Here is a 16,468-nt window from a genome sequence, read left to right on the forward strand (position 1 = left end):
CCCATTTTACACCCCATAAACCTACACCCCGGTACGTTTTTTGAAGGGTGGGAGGAAACTGGAGTTCCCGGAGAAAACCCACGTGGACACAGGGAGAATGTACAAACCAGGGTTTGGGGGATTTAGACACAAATTGAGTGGTCTCTTTGATGAACATCTCTGTCCATTCAGAGCAAAATTGGTGAGCTTCTCAATTGCTTGTCAGTTTCAGGTTCCATATATCTCTGACATGAGCCTGCAAGTGAGCTCTTCAAACAGCATCTCTCCTCTAACTGGACATGAGAGTTCAATTTTCTTTTAAAATTCATTTTTTTTAAGTAGGTAGGTGTCATTAGCAAGGCCAACATTTATTATGCATCCCTTAATTCTGTTTGAGTCAGATTTCCTATGTCTTCAGACATATAAAAGTTGGAGAGGGTAAGTATATCAGATTTCCTCCAGTTGAGCTTTCTTGCAACAATCCTGGTTTTTATGGTCATCATTGGTGTTTTTTTAATAAATTCCCTACATGCCATGGTGAGATTTTCAAGTCTGGGCTGTGTAATGTAACCAGTTATATGGGTTAGTGGTTCAATCATTTAACCTGTTGCATTACCACCAACAGTCATTTCAGATAATTAGCCTTTCCAGCCAAATCCCACGTTTCCAGGTTTTGTTTCCTTTTCTCTCTTCTGATAATTCAAATTTATTTGACTCCTGTTTGCACATTCCCCTGATATACCTTATTCACTAATGTTCACCACCATTTGCCACCTGCAATCATTACTACTTTTCTATTCATTCTCTGACACCAATCTTTTTTTCCCTTCTCCCTTTCATTGAATCTTGAATGTTTATTTTAACACTAGTTTTAAAAATTCTGATTGAAAGGTAATCAAAATATTAATATTTTTCCTCCATGGACGCTGTCTGATCTGCTCAGTGTGTCCAGCAATTTCCGTTTTCATTTCCGCCATCTCCAATTTTTTTAACTCTATTTCTGATTTGTGGATGTTTTACTTTGCACTCATTAGTGAAGTATGTTGGATGAAATCTTGATGTTCAAAGTATGCCTTTGATTGTGACAATAATAACTTTCATAAGGATTGAATGACTTGATAATGCACATGATGAAAGATAGTGTTCTTAATCCAACCTGTGATTGAACATAAAACTCCGGCCGTGCGTGCGTGCGTGCTGTAAAGCTAAACATCTTCTGAATCACAAAGATTAAAATAACACTCATTACTTTATTAAGGAGGTAATATTCCATGCATATTATCCACATAATTGGCCAGTATATTGCATAATTCCAGAATGGATGGAGCACCAGGTAAATATTGTTACTAATCTAGGTTTTTTTTTTAAACCTAGATCACCAGATTCAAAGGACAAGTGTAAACTCGTATGCAAGTTTGATGCAATTCAAAGTGCTACTTCATTGGGGAAAACTTCATCGTCCAATCATGAAAACATCAAGTCCAAATCAAAGCAAAAGAAGAAGCATCGGAAGCATTCACGAGAAGAAAGTAGAAGAGAAAATCGCCACAGGTCAACATCTAAGAAATGTGCAGCTGCTAGAAATGACTCAGGAGACCAGTCACATAAAGTACAGAGGTGTAAAAAATGTCAGTCTTCCATAGTTTGCAAACATTTATTGAAATGCAAATCAAAGCCATCAGTAGATAATGTGGAAATTGGTGTGTTGAAGACTAAACGAAGTAGCCCTACATTTGAAAGCTTGCAGACTCATTTTCAAGACTATGTTAGAAAATCAAATTTGTTGCAAAAAGCTGAAGAAGTTTTTGAGAAAGATGCAGGTAAACATTCCATACTGGAACCTACTGTGGTAACAAGCAAATTCACTTCTTCATGTGATGAATTTAGGCATCTTTCTAAGGAACCTAAGAATAAAGAACAAACAAAAAATGACCCAGAGTTGCAAGGTGAATCTAATTATTCGGATATAATGCAAAAATCTGCAAATGTGCAAGATTCAGGAAAAGCTTCAACAAACTATGAAGAATTGCTCGATTCCAAAAATAAGTCTCCTTCTATGAACTTGTATGAAAAGCCTAAAATTGCCAATAAAGAGTTTGATGTGTGGAAAGTAACCGAAGCACCTCTGAAAGCTGTAAAAAATACAGAAAACTTTAATGATGGATCAAAATTTTTGGAATCTGATTTTTGGAAGAAATGTAACAAGATATCTAATTGCTTACGAGGACTCAGAAAGAAATCCAAAAGATTGGAGCAGATCAGCAATGAAACCAGTATTGCAAGAGCATCTTCCCATCTGGTCAGATTCTCAGGAAAACCTGATGGTGATTTTAAACCCTTGGAGGTTAAAAAACCAAGCATTTCAGTTGAAGAACCAACAACCTCAGGAACAACATTCAGAGAGATTGAAAGGCCATTTAGTGATTCTAGAAGTACGGAATTGGTCAATGAAGGAAAGGAGGTTTTGGGATATTCTCAAAAACCTCAACCTTCAAACTCTAATCAGCAATCCAAAAACATTAAAAGTGATGAATCTTCGTTTTCATCGATAAACTCTGAAAATACTGAGCAATTGGAAACAATAAAACATGCTAAGAAATTTCATAGTTTTAAAATTCCTAAAAAAGTTTATGCTGCAGATGCAATATCTCAGGCTGCATCAAAAAAGTTATTAATTTCAGGTGGCACTCGGTTAACTGGTAAATCTTCATACCACACCACAATATCTACCTCTCTTCCTCAGGATCATGTATTTTCCCCCCAACAGCCGGTAATGGACCTTTACTTCACTTTGGACAGATATTATTTATTTTGGATTGTATTCATTTTTAAATGGGTAACATAATCAGTTAAGCTATAAAGCCACTTAATCTGCTCTGGTAGATCATGGTATTCCTCAAGGCTGCTCTTATCCACAAGAAATAGAAGCACTTCACAAAAGCAGCTCTTTAAGCAATCAAAAATCTGATACTTTTTTGAATCACTTTTTCGTCAATTTTTGGTAGTTTCAATGGTTGTAATTGAAACATTAGTGTGATGCAAGATAAGTGTCTGCTTTATTGCACTGATTGTTTTATTAATTTGATTAGTTTTTTCCATCACTTTGACAGCAACACAATTTCAAAGATTTTTAAAGATAATTTTAAGGCCATTTTCTGCAGATGTACAACTCTTAGCATCAGATAATAAATTGTCTGAGATTATGACATTAAAATTAATTTTTTAAAGCTAACATTTGTTGCTTTCATATCTAGTTATGGGGGAAAAAATTATCTAGGTGCTTAGCCAAGGGAATATTCATTGCCACGTGAATAACCTGGCAGTTAAATATTTTGATGTAATAAAATGTAATAATATTCAGTAAATCAGTCGGCATCTGAAGACATGCAACTAGAATTGATATTTCAGGTTGATGACCTCTCATCAGAATTGATGAAAGCCACTGGAATCAATAAGAATTGAGAGCTCATGAAGCTAAAATATTAACTCCTCCCTTTCCCTGGCACTGCGTATTTGATTATTTTACTGCTTTTGTTTTCATTTCAGAATTCGAGTTGATGTTGTATTTTACTGTGGTAAATTTATTTATTCTGCTTCAATCTCTTAAAGGATTCTCATATAATAAGTACAGATAGTGTGTTCCCAGACGATGCAGATATGGATACAGATCAAAAGGTGTGTTATTTTGTTTTCTTTTTGTAAAATCACAATATTATAGGCCACAAGGCTATGTAGAGTTATGATGAAATCAGTGGAATCAATATATTCATGTATGTTATTTGTCTTTCTAAAATCAATTTAACAGTTGTGAGGACAATTATTACCATATATGCTCGTCTAAATGTCAATACCGTGTAAAGGTCGACCCCTTCCCCCCCAAAAAAAAGGTTTGGCCCCCAAAATCTGGTACTTTCCAGATATAACACTTAAAAGTGGACCCCAGTGCCTTACCTCAGCCCCAGCTGCCCACACATTGGAGCTCCCAATGCCTCAACTGCAGACTTCCCATCCAGTCCTGGCCACCCACCCAACAGAGCTCCTGACACCTAAAACGTGGACTTAGCACCCAGTCCTGGCCGCCTGCCTATCGAATTCGCATCTCCTCTAATGAAGCAGATACTTACCAAAAGTAGAATACATGTAATAGTTAACCCCATAAATTTAACATTTAAAAAATAGTTTACAAAATTCAACTTTCACATGAGTAATTTTCATTATAGTTTTAGATCTTACCCCTTATAAGGAGAGCATTATTCCAAATTTTAAACATGAAGTAACAATGGTTCTTAACTTCTCCGGTAGAATAGATGACCTGTTTTGATAAATATGACCCACCAGGATTCATATTCTTTAAAAAAAAGCTTTCAATTGCTTTTGATAGGCAATTTAACAGCTAGAGGGTAGACAGGATTGATATCACACAAAGGAAACTTCAGATTCCACAACTTAATACAGTGCGTTTTCCCCATATCCGAAAATATCTTCTAAAAAAAACTTGATCTCAGCTTACAAAATAAGTTAAATGCAGCACCGAACACTAGAAATTCTCCTTGATGGCATTTACAAATGTTTCCTCCAGTGTCATCTATCTCATTAACAATGGTGTTTGTCTTAGAAGTCTCTCTTTGATTTTTATAAACTGACATGATACCTTGTTCTGTTACAAATGGAAGCTGCTTTGATCCTTCAATAAGTTCATCACACATTTTCACCATGTCAACTATAGGCAGTTTTCCAGCAGTATCATCTAAATCATCTTCATCATGCTCACCTGGATGCAGAACAATTTCAGCTATTTCATCTTGGGTCAGTGAATGAACAACAGCAGCCTCATTATTGATGTTAAAAACTTCTTCCACCTTACTGTCTCTCTCACACCCTCTCTCTCTCTCACACTCTCTCTCACACTCTCTCTCTCACCCTCTCTCCATCTCACAGACCATCTCCCTCGAGCCCTCCCTACCCCCTCGCGCCCTCCCTACCCCCCTCGCGCCCTCCCTACCCCCCTCGCGCCCTCCCTACCCCCCTCGCGCCCTCCCTACCCCCCTCGCGCCCTCCCTACCCCCCTCGCGCCCTCCCTACCCCCCTCGCGCCCTCCCTACCCCCCTCGCGCCCTCCCTACCCCCCTCGCGCCCTCCCTACCCCCCTCGCGCCCTCCCTACCCCCCTCGCGCCCTCCCTACCCCCCTCGCGCCCTCCCTACCCCCCTCGCGCCCTCCCTACCCCCCTCGCGCCCTCCCTACCCCCCTCGCGCCCTCCCTACCCCCCTCGCGCCCTCCCTACCCCCCTCGCGCCCTCCCTACCCCCCTCGCGCCCTCCCTACCCCCCTCGCGCCCTCCCTACCCCCCTCGCGCCCTCCCTACCCCCCTCGCGCCCTCCCTACCCCCCTCGCGCCCTCCCTACCCCCCTCGCGCCCTCCCTACCCCCCTCGCGCCCTCCCTACCCCCCTCGCGCCCTCCCTACCCCCCTCGCGCCCTCCCTACCCCCCTCGCGCCCTCCCTACCCCCCTCGCGCCCTCCCTACCCCCCTCGCGCCCTCCCTACCCCCCTCGCGCCCTCCCTACCCCCCTCGCGCCCTCCCTACCCCCCTCGCGCCCTCCCTACCCCCCTCGCGCCCTCCCTACCCCCCTCGCGCCCCCCCTCTGCCCCTCGCCCACCTGCCCCTCGCCCCCCTGCCCCTCGCCCCCCCTCCGCCCTCGCCCCCCCTCCGCCCCTCGCCCCCCCTCCGCCCCTCGCCCCCCCTCCGCCCCTCGCCCCCCCTCCGCCCCTCGCCCCCCCTCCGCCCCTCGCCCCCCCTCCGCCCCTCGCCCCCCCTCCGCCCCTCGCCCCCCCTCCGCCCCTCGCCCCCCCTCCGCCCCTCGCCCCCCCCTCCGCCCCTCGCCCCCCCCTCCGCCCCTCGCCCCCCCTCCGCCCCTCGCCCCCCCTCCGCCCCTCGCCCCCCCTCCGCCCCTCGCCCCCCCTCCGCCCCTCGCCCCCCCTCCGCCCCTCGCCCCCCCTCCGCCCCTCGCCCCCCCCTCCGCCCCTCGCCCCCCCTCCGCCCCTCGCCCCCCCTCCGCCCCTCGCCCCCCCTCCGCCCCTCGCCCCCCCTCCGCCCCTCGCCCCCCCTCCGCCCCTCGCCCCCCCTCCGCCCCTCGCCCCCCCTCCGCCCCTCGCCCCCCCCTCCGCCCCTCGCCCCCCCCTCCGCCCCCTCGCCCCCCCTCCGCCCCTCGCCCCCCCTCCGCCCCTCGCCCCCCCTCCGCCCCTCGCCCCCCCCTCCGCCCCTCGCCCCCCCTCCGCCCCTCGCCCCCCCTCCGCCCCTCGCCCCCCCTCCGCCCCTCGCCCCCCCCTCTGCCCCTCGCCCCCCCTCTGCCCCTCGCCCCCCCTCTGCCCCTCGCCCCCCCTCTGCCCCTCGCCCCCCCTCTGCCCCTCGCCCCCCCTCTGCCCCTCGCCCCCCCTCTGCCCCTCGCCCCCCCTCTGCCCCTCGCCCCCCCTCTGCCCCTCGCCCCCCCTCTGCCCCTCGCCCCCCCTCTGCCCCTCGCCCCCCCTCTGCCCCTCGCCCCCCTCTGCCCCTCGCCCCCCCTCTGCCCCTCGCCCCCCCTCTGCCCCTCGCCCCCCCTCTGCCCCTCGCCCCCCCTCTGCCCCTCGCCCCCCCCTCTGCCCCTCGCCCCCCCTCTGCCCCTCGCCCCCCCTCTGCCCCTCGCCCCCCCTCTGCCCCTCGCCCCCCCTCTGCCCCTCGCCCCCCCTCTGCCCCTCGCCCCCCCTCTGCCCCTCGCCCCCCCTCTGCCCCTCGCCCCCCCTCTGCCCCTCGCCCCCCCTCTGCCCCTCGCCCCCCCTCTGCCCCTCGCCCCCCCTCTGCCCCTCGCCCCCCCTCTGCCCCTCGCCCCCCCTCTGCCCTCGCCCCCCCTCTGCCCTCGCCCCCCTCTGCCCCTCGCCCCCCTCTGCCCCTCGCCCCCCCCTCTGCCCCTCGCCCCCCCTCTGCCCCTCGCCCCCCCTCTGCCCCTCGCCCCCCTCTGCCCCTCGCCCCCCCTCTGCCCCTCGCCCCCCCTCTGCCCCTCGCCCCCCCTCTGCCCCTCGCCCCCCCTCTGCCCCTCGCCCCCCCTCTGCCCCTCGCCCCCCCCTCTGCCCCTCGCCCCCCTCTGCCCCTCGCCCCCCCTCTGCCCCTCGCCCCCCCCTCTGCCCCTCGCCCCCCCTCTGCCCCTCGCCCCCCCTCTGCCCCTCGCCCCCCTCTGCCCCTCGCCCCCCCCTCTGCCCCTCGCCCCCCCTCTGCCCCTCGCCCCCCTCTGCCCCTCGCCCCCCCTCTGCCCCTCGCCCCCCCTCTGCCCCTCGCCCCCCCTCTGCCCCTCGCCCCCCTCTGCCCTCGCCCCCCCCTCTGCCCCTCGCCCCCCCTCTGCCCCTCGCCCCCCCTCTGCCCCTCGCCCCCCCTCTGCCCCTCGCCCCCCCCTCTGCCCCTCGCCCCCCCTCTGCCCCTCGCCCCCCCTCTGCCCCTCGCCCCCCCTCTGCCCCTCGCGCCCCCCCTCTGCCCTCGCGCCCCCCCCTCTGCCCCTCGCGCCCCCCCCTCTGCCCCTCGCGCCCCCCCTCTGCCCCCTCGCGCCCACCCCTCTGCCCCTCGCGCCCCCCCTCTGCCCCTCGCGCCCCCCCCTCTGCCCCTCGCGCCCCCCCTCTGCCCCTCGCGCCCCCCCTCTGCCCCTCGCGCCCCCCTCTGCCCCTCGCGCCCCCCCCTCTGCCCCTCGCGCCCCCCCTCTGCCCCTCGCGCCCCCCCTCTGCCCCTCGCGCCCCCCCTCTGCCCCTCGCGCCCCCCCCTCTGCCCCTCGCGCCCCCCCTCTGCCCCTCGCGCCCCCCCTCTGCCCCTCGCGCCCCCCCTCTGCCCCTCGCGCCCCCCCTCTGCCCCTCGCGCCCCCCCCTCTGCCCCTCGCGCCCCCCCCTCTGCCCCTCGCGCCCCCCCTCTGCCCCTCGCGCCCCCCCTCTGCCCCTCGCGCCCCCCCTCTGCCCCTCGCGCCCCCCCCTCTGCCCCCTCGCGCCCCCCCTCTGCCCCTCGCGCCCCCCCTCCTGCCCCTCGCGCCCCCCCTCCGCCCCTCGCGCCCCCCTCCTGCCCCTCGCGCCCCCCCTCCGCCCTCGCCCCCCCTCCGCCCCCTCGCGCCCCCCCTCCGCCCCTCGCGCCCCCCCTCCGCCCCTCGGCCCCCCCTCCGCCCCTCGCCCCCCCTCCGCCCCTCGCCCCCCCTCCGCCCCTCGCCCCCCCTCCGCCCCTCGCCCCCCCTCCGCCCCTCGCCCCCCCTCCGCCCCTCGCCCCCCCTCCGCCCCTCGCCCCCACCTCCTGCCCCTCGCCCCCCCTCTGCCCCTTCGCCCCCCCCTCTGCCCCTCGCCCCCCCTCTGCCCCTCGCCCCCCCTCTGCCCCTCGCCCCCCCTCTGCCCCCTCGCCCCCCCCTCTGCCCCTCGCCCCCCCTCTGCCCCTCGCCCCCCCCTCTGCCCCTCGCCCCCCCCTCTGCCCCTCGCCCCCCCTCTGCCCCTCGCCCCCCCTCTGCCCCTCGCCCCCCCTCTGCCCCTCGCCCCCCCTCTGCCCCTCGCCCCCCCTCTGCCCCTCGCCCCCCCTCTGCCCCTCGCCCCCCCTCTGCCCCTCGCCCCCCCTCTGCCCCTCGCCCCCCCTCTGCCCCTCGCCCCCCCTCTGCCCCTCGCCCCCCCTCTGCCCTCGCCCCCCCTCTGCCCCTCGCCCCCCCTCTGCCCCTCGCCCCCCCTCTGCCCCTCGCCCCCCCTCTGCCCCTCGCCCCCCCCTCTGCCCCTCGCCCCCCCTCTGCCCCTCGCCCCCCCTCTGCCCCTCGCCCCCCCTCTGCCCCTCGCCCCCCCTCTGCCCCTCGCCCCCCCTCTGCCCCTCGCCCCCCCCTCTGCCCCTCGCCCCCCCTCTGCCCCTCGCCCCCCCTCTGCCCCCTCGCCCCCCCTCTGCCCCTCGCCCCCCCTCTGCCCCTCGCCCCCCCTCTGCCCCTCGCCCCCCCTCTGCCCCTCGCCCCCCCTCTGCCCCTCGCCCCCCCTCTGCCCCTCGCCCCCCCTCTGCCCCTCGCCCCCCCTCTGCCCTCGCCCCCCCTCTGCCCCTCGCCCCCCCTCTGCCCCTCGCCCCCCCTCTGCCCCTCGCCCCCCCTCTGCCCCTCGCCCCCCTCTGCCCCTCGCCCCCCCTCTGCCCCTCGCCCCCCCTCTGCCCCTCGCCCCCCTCTGCCCCTCGCCCCCCCTCTGCCCCTCGCCCCCCCTCTGCCCCTCGCCCCCCCTCTGCCCCTCGCCCCCCCTCTGCCCCTCGCCCCCCCTCTGCCCCTCGCCCCCCCTCTGCCCCTCGCCCCCCCTCTGCCCCTCGCCCCCCTCTGCCCCTCGCCCCCCCTCTGCCCCTCGCCCCCCCTCTGCCCTCGCCCCCCCTCTGCCCTCGCCCCCCCTCTGCCCCTCGCCCCCCCCTCTGCCCCTCGCCCCCCCTCTGCCCCTCGCCCCCCCCTCTGCCCCTCGCCCCCCCTCTGCCCCTCGCCCCCCCCTCTGCCCCTCGCCCCCCCTCTGCCCTCGCCCCCCCCTCTGCCCTCGCCCCCCTCTGCCCCTCGCCCCCCCTCTGCCCCTCGCCCCCCCTCTGCCCCTCGCGCCCCCCCTCTGCCCCTCGCCCCCCCTCTGCCCCTCGCGCCCCCCCTCTGCCCCTCGCGCCCCCCCTCTGCCCCTCGCGCCCCCCCTCTGCCCCTCGCGCCCCCCCTCTGCCCCTCGCGCCCCCCCTCTGCCCCTCGCGCCCCCCCTCTGCCCCTCGCGCCCCCCCCTCTGCCCCTCGCGCCCCCCCTCTGCCCCTCGCGCCCCCCCTCTGCCCCTCGCGCCCCCCCTCTGCCCCTCGCGCCCCCCCTCTGCCCCTCGCGCCCCCCCTCTGCCCCTCGCGCCCCCCCTCTGCCCCTCGCGCCCCCCTCTGCCCCTCGCGCCCCCCTCTGCCCCTCGCGCCCCCCCTCTGCCCTCGCGCCCCCCCTCTGCCCCTCGCGCCCCCCCTCTGCCCCTCGCGCCCCCCCCTCTGCCCCTCGCGCCCCCCCTCTGCCCCTCGCGCCCCCCCCTCTGCCCCTCGCGCCCCCCCTCTGCCCCTCGCGCCCCCCCTCTGCCCCTCGCGCCCCCCCTCTGCCCCTCGCGCCCCCCCTCTGCCCCTCGCGCCCCCCCTCTGCCCCTCGCGCCCCCCCTCTGCCCCTCGCGCCCCCCCTCTGCCCCTCGCGCCCCCCTCTGCCCTCGCCCCCCTCTGCCTCGCCCCCCTCTGCCCCTCGCGCCCCCCCTCTGCCCCCTCTGCCCCTCGCCCCCCCCTCTGCCCCTCGCCCCCCCTCTGCCCCTCGCCCCCCCTCTGCCCCTCGCCCCCCCTCTGCCCCTCGCCCCCCCTCTGCCCCTCGCCCCCCCTCTGCCCCTCGCCCCCCCTCTGCCCCTCGCCCCCCCTCTGCCCCTCGCCCCCCCTCTGCCCCTCGCCCCCCTCTGCCCCTCGCCCCCCCTCTGCCCCTCGCCCCCCCTCTGCCCCTCGCCCCCCCTCTGCCCCTCGTCCCCCCTCTGCCCCTCGCCCCCCCTCTGCCCCTCGCCCCCCCTCGCCCCCCCTCTGCCCCTCGCCCCCCCTCTGCCCCTCGCCCCCCCTCTGCCCCTCGCCCCCCCTCTGCCCCTCGCCCCCCCTCTGCCCCTCGCCCCCCCTCTGCCCCTCGCCCCCCCTCTGCCCCTCGCCCCCCCTCTGCCCCTCGCCCCCCCTCTGCCCCTCGTCCCCCCTCTGCCCCTCGCCCCCCCTCTGCCCCTCGCCCCCCCTCGCCCCCCCTCTGCCCCTCGCCCCCCCCTCTGCCCCTCGCCCCCCCCTCTGCCCCTCGCCCCCCCTCTGCCCTCGCCCCCCCTCTGCCCCTCGCCCCCCCTCTGCCCCTCGCCCCCCCCTCTGCCCCTCGCCCCCCCTCTGCCCCTCGCCCCCCCTCTGCCCCTCGCCCCCCCTCTGCCCTCGCCCCCCCTCTGCCCCTCGCCCCCCCTCTGCCCCTCGCCCCCCCTCTGCCCCTCGCCCCCCCTCTGCCCCTCGCCCCCCCTCTGCCCCTCGCCCCCCCTCTGCCCCTCGCCCCCCCTCTGCCCCTCGCCCCCCCCTCTGCCCCTCGCCCCCCCTCTGCCCCTCGCCCCCCCTCTGCCCCTCGCCCCCCCTCTGCCCTCGCCCCCCCTCTGCCCCTCGCCCCCCCTCTGCCCTCGCCCCCCCTCTGCCCCTCGCCCCCCTCTGCCCTCGCCCCCTCGCCCCCCCTCTGCCCCTCGCCCCCCCTCTGCCCCTCGCCCCCCCTCTGCCCCTCGCCCCCCTCTGCCCCTCGCCCCCCCTCTGCCCCTCGCCCCCCCTCTGCCCCTCGCCCCCCCTCTGCCCCTCGCCCCCCCTCTGCCCCTCGCCCCCCTCTGCCCCTCGCCCCCCCTCTGCCCCTCGCCCCCCCTCTGCCCCTCGCCCCCCCTCTGCCCCTCGCCCCCCCTCTGCCCCTCGCCCCCCCTCTGCCCCTCGCCCCCCCTCTGCCCCTCGCCCCCCCCTCTGCCCCTCGCCCCCCCTCTGCCCCTCGCCCCCCCTCTGCCCCTCGCCCCCCCTCTGCCCCTCGCCCCCCCTCTGCCCCTCGCCCCCCCTCTGCCCCTCGCCCCCCCTCTGCCCCTCGCCCCCCCTCTGCCCCTCGCCCCCCCTCTGCCCCTCGCCCCCCCTCGCCCCCCCTCTGCCCCCTCGCCCCCCCTCTGCCCCTCGCCCCCCCTCTGCCCCTCGCCCCCCCTCTGCCCCTCGCCCCCCCTCTGCCCCTCGCCCCCCTCTGCCCCTCGCCCCCCCTCTGCCCCTCGCCCCCCCTCTGCCCCTCGCCCCCCCCTCTGCCCCTCGCCCCCCTCTGCCCCTCGCCCCCCCTCTGCCCTCGCCCCCCCTCTGCCCCTCGCCCCCCCTCTGCCCCTCGCCCCCCCCTCTGCCCCTCGCCCCCCCTCTGCCCCTCGCCCCCCCTCTGCCCCTCGCCCCCCCTCTGCCCCTTGCCCCCCCTCTGCCCCTCGCCCCCCCTCTGCCCCTCGCCTCCCCTCTGCCCCTCGCCTCCCCTCTGCCCCTCGCCCCCCCTCTGCCCCTCGCCCCCCCTCTGCCCCTCGCCCCCCTCTGCCCCTCGCCCCCCCTCTGCCCCTCGCCCCCCCTCTGCCCCTCGCCCCCCCTCTGCCCCTCGCCCCCCCTCTGCCCCTCGCCCCCCCTCTGCCCCTCGCCCCCCCCTCTGCCCCTCGCCCCCCCTCTGCCCCTCGCCCCCCCTCTGCCCCTCGCCCCCCCTCTGCCCCTCGCCCCCCTCTGCCCCTCGCCCCCCCTCTGCCCCTCGCCCCCCCTCTGCCCCTCGCCCCCCCTCTGCCCCTCGCCCCCCCTCTGCCCCTCGCCCCCCCTCTGCCCCTCGCCCCCCCTCTGCCCCTCGCCCCCCTCTGCCCCTCGCCCCCCTCGCTCCCCCCTCTGCCCCTCGCCCCCCCTCTGCCCCTCGCCCCCCTCTGCCCCTCGCCCCCCCTCTGCCCCTCGCCCCCCTCTGCCCTCGCCCCTCGCCCCCCTGCCCCTCGCCCCCCCTCTGCCCCTCGCCCCCCCTCTGCCCCTCGCCCCCCCTCTGCCCCTCGCCCCCCCTCTGCCCCTCGCCCCCCCTCTGCCCCTCGCCCCCCCTCTGCCCCTCGCCCCCCCTCTGCCCCTCGCCCCCCCTCTGCCCCTCGCCCCCCTCTGCCCCTCGCCCCCCCTCTGCCCCTCGCCCCCCCTCTGCCCCTCGCCCCCCCTCTGCCCTCGCCCCCCCTCTGCCCTCGCCCCCCCTCTGCCCCTCGCCCCCCCCTCTGCCCCTCGCCCCCCCTCTGCCCCTCGCCCCCCCTCTGCCCTCGCCCCCCCCTCTGCCCCTCGCCCCCCCTCTGCCCCTCGCCCCCCCTCTGCCCCTCGCCCCCCTCCCCCTCTGCCCCTCGCCCCCCCTCTGCCCCTCGCCCCCCCTCTGCCCCTCGCCCCCCCCTCTGCCCCTCGCCCCCCCCTCTGCCCTCGCCCCCCCTCTGCCCCTCGCCCCCCCTCTGCCCCTCGCCCCCCCCTCTGCCCCTCGCCCCCCCTCTGCCCCTCGCCCCCCTCTGCCCCTCGCCCCCCCTCTGCCCCTCGCCCCCCCTCTGCCCCTCGCCCCCCCTCTGCCCCTCGCCCCCCCTCTGCCCTCGCCCCCCCTCTGCCCCTCGCCCCCCCTCTGCCCCTCGCCCCCCCTCTGCCCCTCGCCCCCCCTCTGCCCCTCGCCCCCCCCCTGCCCCTCGCCCCCCCCTGCCCCTCGCCCCCCCCTGCCCCTCGCCCCCCCCTGCCCCTCGCCCCCCCCTGCCCCTCGCCCCCCCTGCCCCTCGCCCCCCCCTGCCCCTCGCCCCCCCCTGCCCCTCGCCCCCCCCTGCCCCTCGCCCCCCCCTGCCCCTCGCCCCCCCCTGCCCCTCGCCCCCCCTGCCCCTCGCCCCCCCTGCCCCTCGCCCCCTGCCCTCGCCCCCTGCCCCTCGCCCCCCCCTGCCCCTCGCCCCCCCCTGCCCCTCGCCCCCCCTGCCCTGCCCCTCGCCCCCCCCCTGCCCTCGCCCCCCCCTGCCCCTCGCCCCCCCCTGCCCCTCGCCCCCCCTGCCCCTCGCCCCCCCTGCCCCTCGCCCCCCCCTGCCCCTCGCCCCCCCCTGCCCCCTCGCCCCCCCCCTGCCCCTCGCCCCCCCCTGCCCCTCGCCCCCCCCTGCCCCTCGCCCCCCCCTGCCCCTCGCCCCCCCCTGCCCCTCGCCCCCCCCTGCCCCTCGCCCCCCCTGCCCCTCGCCCCCCCTGCCCCTCGCCCCCCCTGCCCCTCGCCCCCCCCCTGCCCCTCGCCCCCCCCTGCCCCTCGCCCCCCCCTGCCCCTCGCCCCCCCCTGCCCCTCGCCCCCCCCTGCCCCTCGCCCCCCCCTGCCCCTCGCCCCCCCCTGCCCCTCGCCCCCCCCTGCCCCTCGCCCCCCCCTGCCCCTCGCCCCCCCTGCCCCTCGCCCCCCCTGCCCCTCGCCCCCCCTGCCCCTCGCCCCCCCCTGCCCCTCGCCCCCCCCTGCCCCTCGCCCCCCCCTGCCCCTCGCCCCCCCCTGCCCCTCGCCCCCCCCTGCCCCTCGCCCCCCCCTGCCCCTCGCCCCCCCCTGCCCCTCGCCCCCCCCTGCCCCTCGCCCCCCCCTGCCCCTCGCCCCCCCCTGCCCCTCGCCCCCCCCTCTGCCCCTCGCTCCCCCCTCATGCCCCCCTCTCCCCCTCTTGCGCCCCCCGCGCCCCCACTTCTCTCTAGCAAGGTTAAACATTTTCTCATTCACCTGCTAGGCTTTATGATTGGTTGACATCATTTTGCAGTTCTAATTATTTCTTCTGTTCTTATTGGAGCAGTTCAATAAAATCTTCCCAAGGTCCCACAATCCTGCCTTGTCATTGGAACCTAATTAAAATGGACTGCTTCATGTAATATTTCTATTTAGTTCAGACTCTGATGTAATTACCTGATACATAAGATTGAATTAATTGTCTATTATATTAATATGGATATGAATGAAGTTAGCAGAATTTGACTTCATTTTAACAATGTATCCTTTTTAATAACTTACTGGAAATACAGTCATTGTTATATTTGATCATTCCAGATCTTTTGCACCCATGCTTTCAGTGATCAAAGCTCTAAATTTAAACTCCCTTGTCTAATTTTCAATCCTTCTTTTAGAACAGTCTTTAAAATCTACCTCCATTATCCTTGGTGTTCAATTTTAGTCACAAATACTCTTGTTTTGTGATATTAAAGGTGCTTTATAAATACAAGTTTTCAAATGTTGAGTTGGTTGCTTGAATTTTTTTTTAAATGGTCGTTAATTGCCTGATGTAGCAATGCAATACTGCAAAATAACATCATAATCCATACACTATGACATCATCTACAAAAACTGTTTCCTTGAAATTTGAAAAGTTGGATGCTTTTAACACTGAATCTAACTTTAGTTTAAAAAAATTCAACAAAGTTATGTATTCCACGTGAAAGGGTAAATTACATACTGCTCGTCTTAATCACAAAATGTGGAGCTGGTCACCAGCCATTTACAGGGTCCCTTATCTTGGATATATTTTAATCAACTTCGGCTTCTCAGAAAGAAGCAGTCTTCAGTTGGCAGATGAAGCTATCTTTTTCATGATGGACATCAAGATTGAATAAGGTCCTATTTGTTTAAAAAAAACATAGAAAGTAAGTTTCCCAGTTTTAATGCATTTTTTCAAGATTAGTAACTTGCTTGAATCTTTATTATTTTTAATTTTTTTACTTTTTACTCAAAACTCTTGCCTAACAGCCTTGCCAGGTGCTGTATATGATTAGTAATAAAATAAAAACAAAGATAGAAAAAATCTGAAAATGGAAAAGATACGAGTCAGACAATTTAATTACATTGAAATTAAATTATAAAGTAAGAAAGAGATTCAAAAATGACCCCATAACATCTGAAATCTTATATTTGAATTATTAACTGAATAACAAATATTTTCCATATTCAAACAAAACCACTGGTCATGATCGCGTGCCTCACCAAAAGAGATAGCACAGCTCTGAACCAGAGACAAAGAGGAATCATTCCCTTCCATTACAAAGGGCCACCAAAGGTTTGATATTAAATCTATATTAACATTTTTTGATAATATGGAAAACCTCTCTCCAGTCTTTTTCTAGACGAGAAGTCCAGAACATCTTCTCCGCTTTTACACCTCGTCACATCAGGGTCTCGTATCAGAATAAAATGAGACAATTGGCCTTAGACATCTGTGCTCTGTGTACCACTTTAAATTGTAATAAACCATGATGAGCACATAACAAAGAGCTATTAACCAACTTAGGAATTATGTCCCAGTTCACATCCGATTCTAGTCAAATTTAAATCCTGTTCCCAAGCCTTTTTAATTTTAGCTGACAAAGTCTGATTTTAAACATAACAATTTCTCGTAAACAACAAATATTAATCCTTTATGAGGACATTAAACTAAAAGACTCATCTACAAAATTTGATTCAGACTCTCTTGAGAAATTAGATAGTTCTGATTCAAGAAAATGCCAAACTCGCAAATATCTAAAAAAGTGATATTTGGGCGTGTTAAACTTAGCAGAAAGCTGCTCAAATGATGCAAATATCCATTTAATTAGCATTTTTAAAACATTCAAGAATATTCTTTTGTTGTGATTTTTGAACTACTTCAATTGATTCAGATAACCAAATTTATTTTCAATCTTGTACCATGTTTTTTGAAAAGACCAAAATGCTTGCTGAATATCTTTGATTATATGCAGTCTGTTTAAAATAAGTCTGTTTGAAACAATATAGTTTATCATCTTTAATTAAAATGTTCTGACGTTCAATTAAATTTACCCTTGGCCTTAATTTCCCACTTGGTTTTTCAAAAGTAACATGGAAACAAACCTTGTAGGGGGATAAAAAAACATTTATACCTGATCTCTTCTTAGCTGTATGCGCGAACTGCCTGGTAATTGTTTATCTACAAGGTTTACACAAGATTCTGGAAAGAAATGTTTTCTTTTCCCTATTAATT

At 62.4% G+C, this 16,468-nt stretch overlaps 1 protein-coding gene and 1 long non-coding RNA gene across 24 annotated transcripts in view; one reads left to right on the plus strand and one right to left on the minus strand.

The window, feature by feature from the left end:
* swt1 (SWT1 RNA endoribonuclease homolog) overlaps positions 1-16,468 on the plus strand; it is a 200,266-nt gene that overhangs the window by 37,674 nt on the left and 146,124 nt on the right. For all 23 annotated transcript variants that reach the window (XR_011357696.1, XR_011357697.1, XR_011357695.1 and 20 more), the window contains exons 5-6: positions 1,350-2,749; positions 3,589-3,654. Coding sequence is in view for 20 of the 23 variants with exons in the window: in XM_069938164.1 (XP_069794265.1) it covers positions 1,350-2,749; positions 3,589-3,654 (1,466 nt within the window). In the remaining 3 variants the exon portion in view is untranslated. The remainder of the gene's footprint in view (positions 1-1,349; positions 2,750-3,588; positions 3,655-16,468) is intronic.
* On the minus strand, positions 1,620-14,768 carry LOC138763654 (uncharacterized). The gene is made up of 4 exons (XR_011357699.1): positions 14,626-14,768; positions 14,209-14,327; positions 4,631-4,750; positions 1,620-1,883 (listed from the first exon to the last, which is right to left on the minus strand). It is a non-coding gene; the product is annotated as an uncharacterized lncRNA (long non-coding RNA).

This window comes from Narcine bancroftii, chromosome 5 (genome assembly GCF_036971445.1).
Source record: "Narcine bancroftii isolate sNarBan1 chromosome 5, sNarBan1.hap1, whole genome shotgun sequence".
Classification (NCBI taxonomy): domain Eukaryota; kingdom Metazoa; phylum Chordata; class Chondrichthyes; order Torpediniformes; family Narcinidae; genus Narcine; species Narcine bancroftii.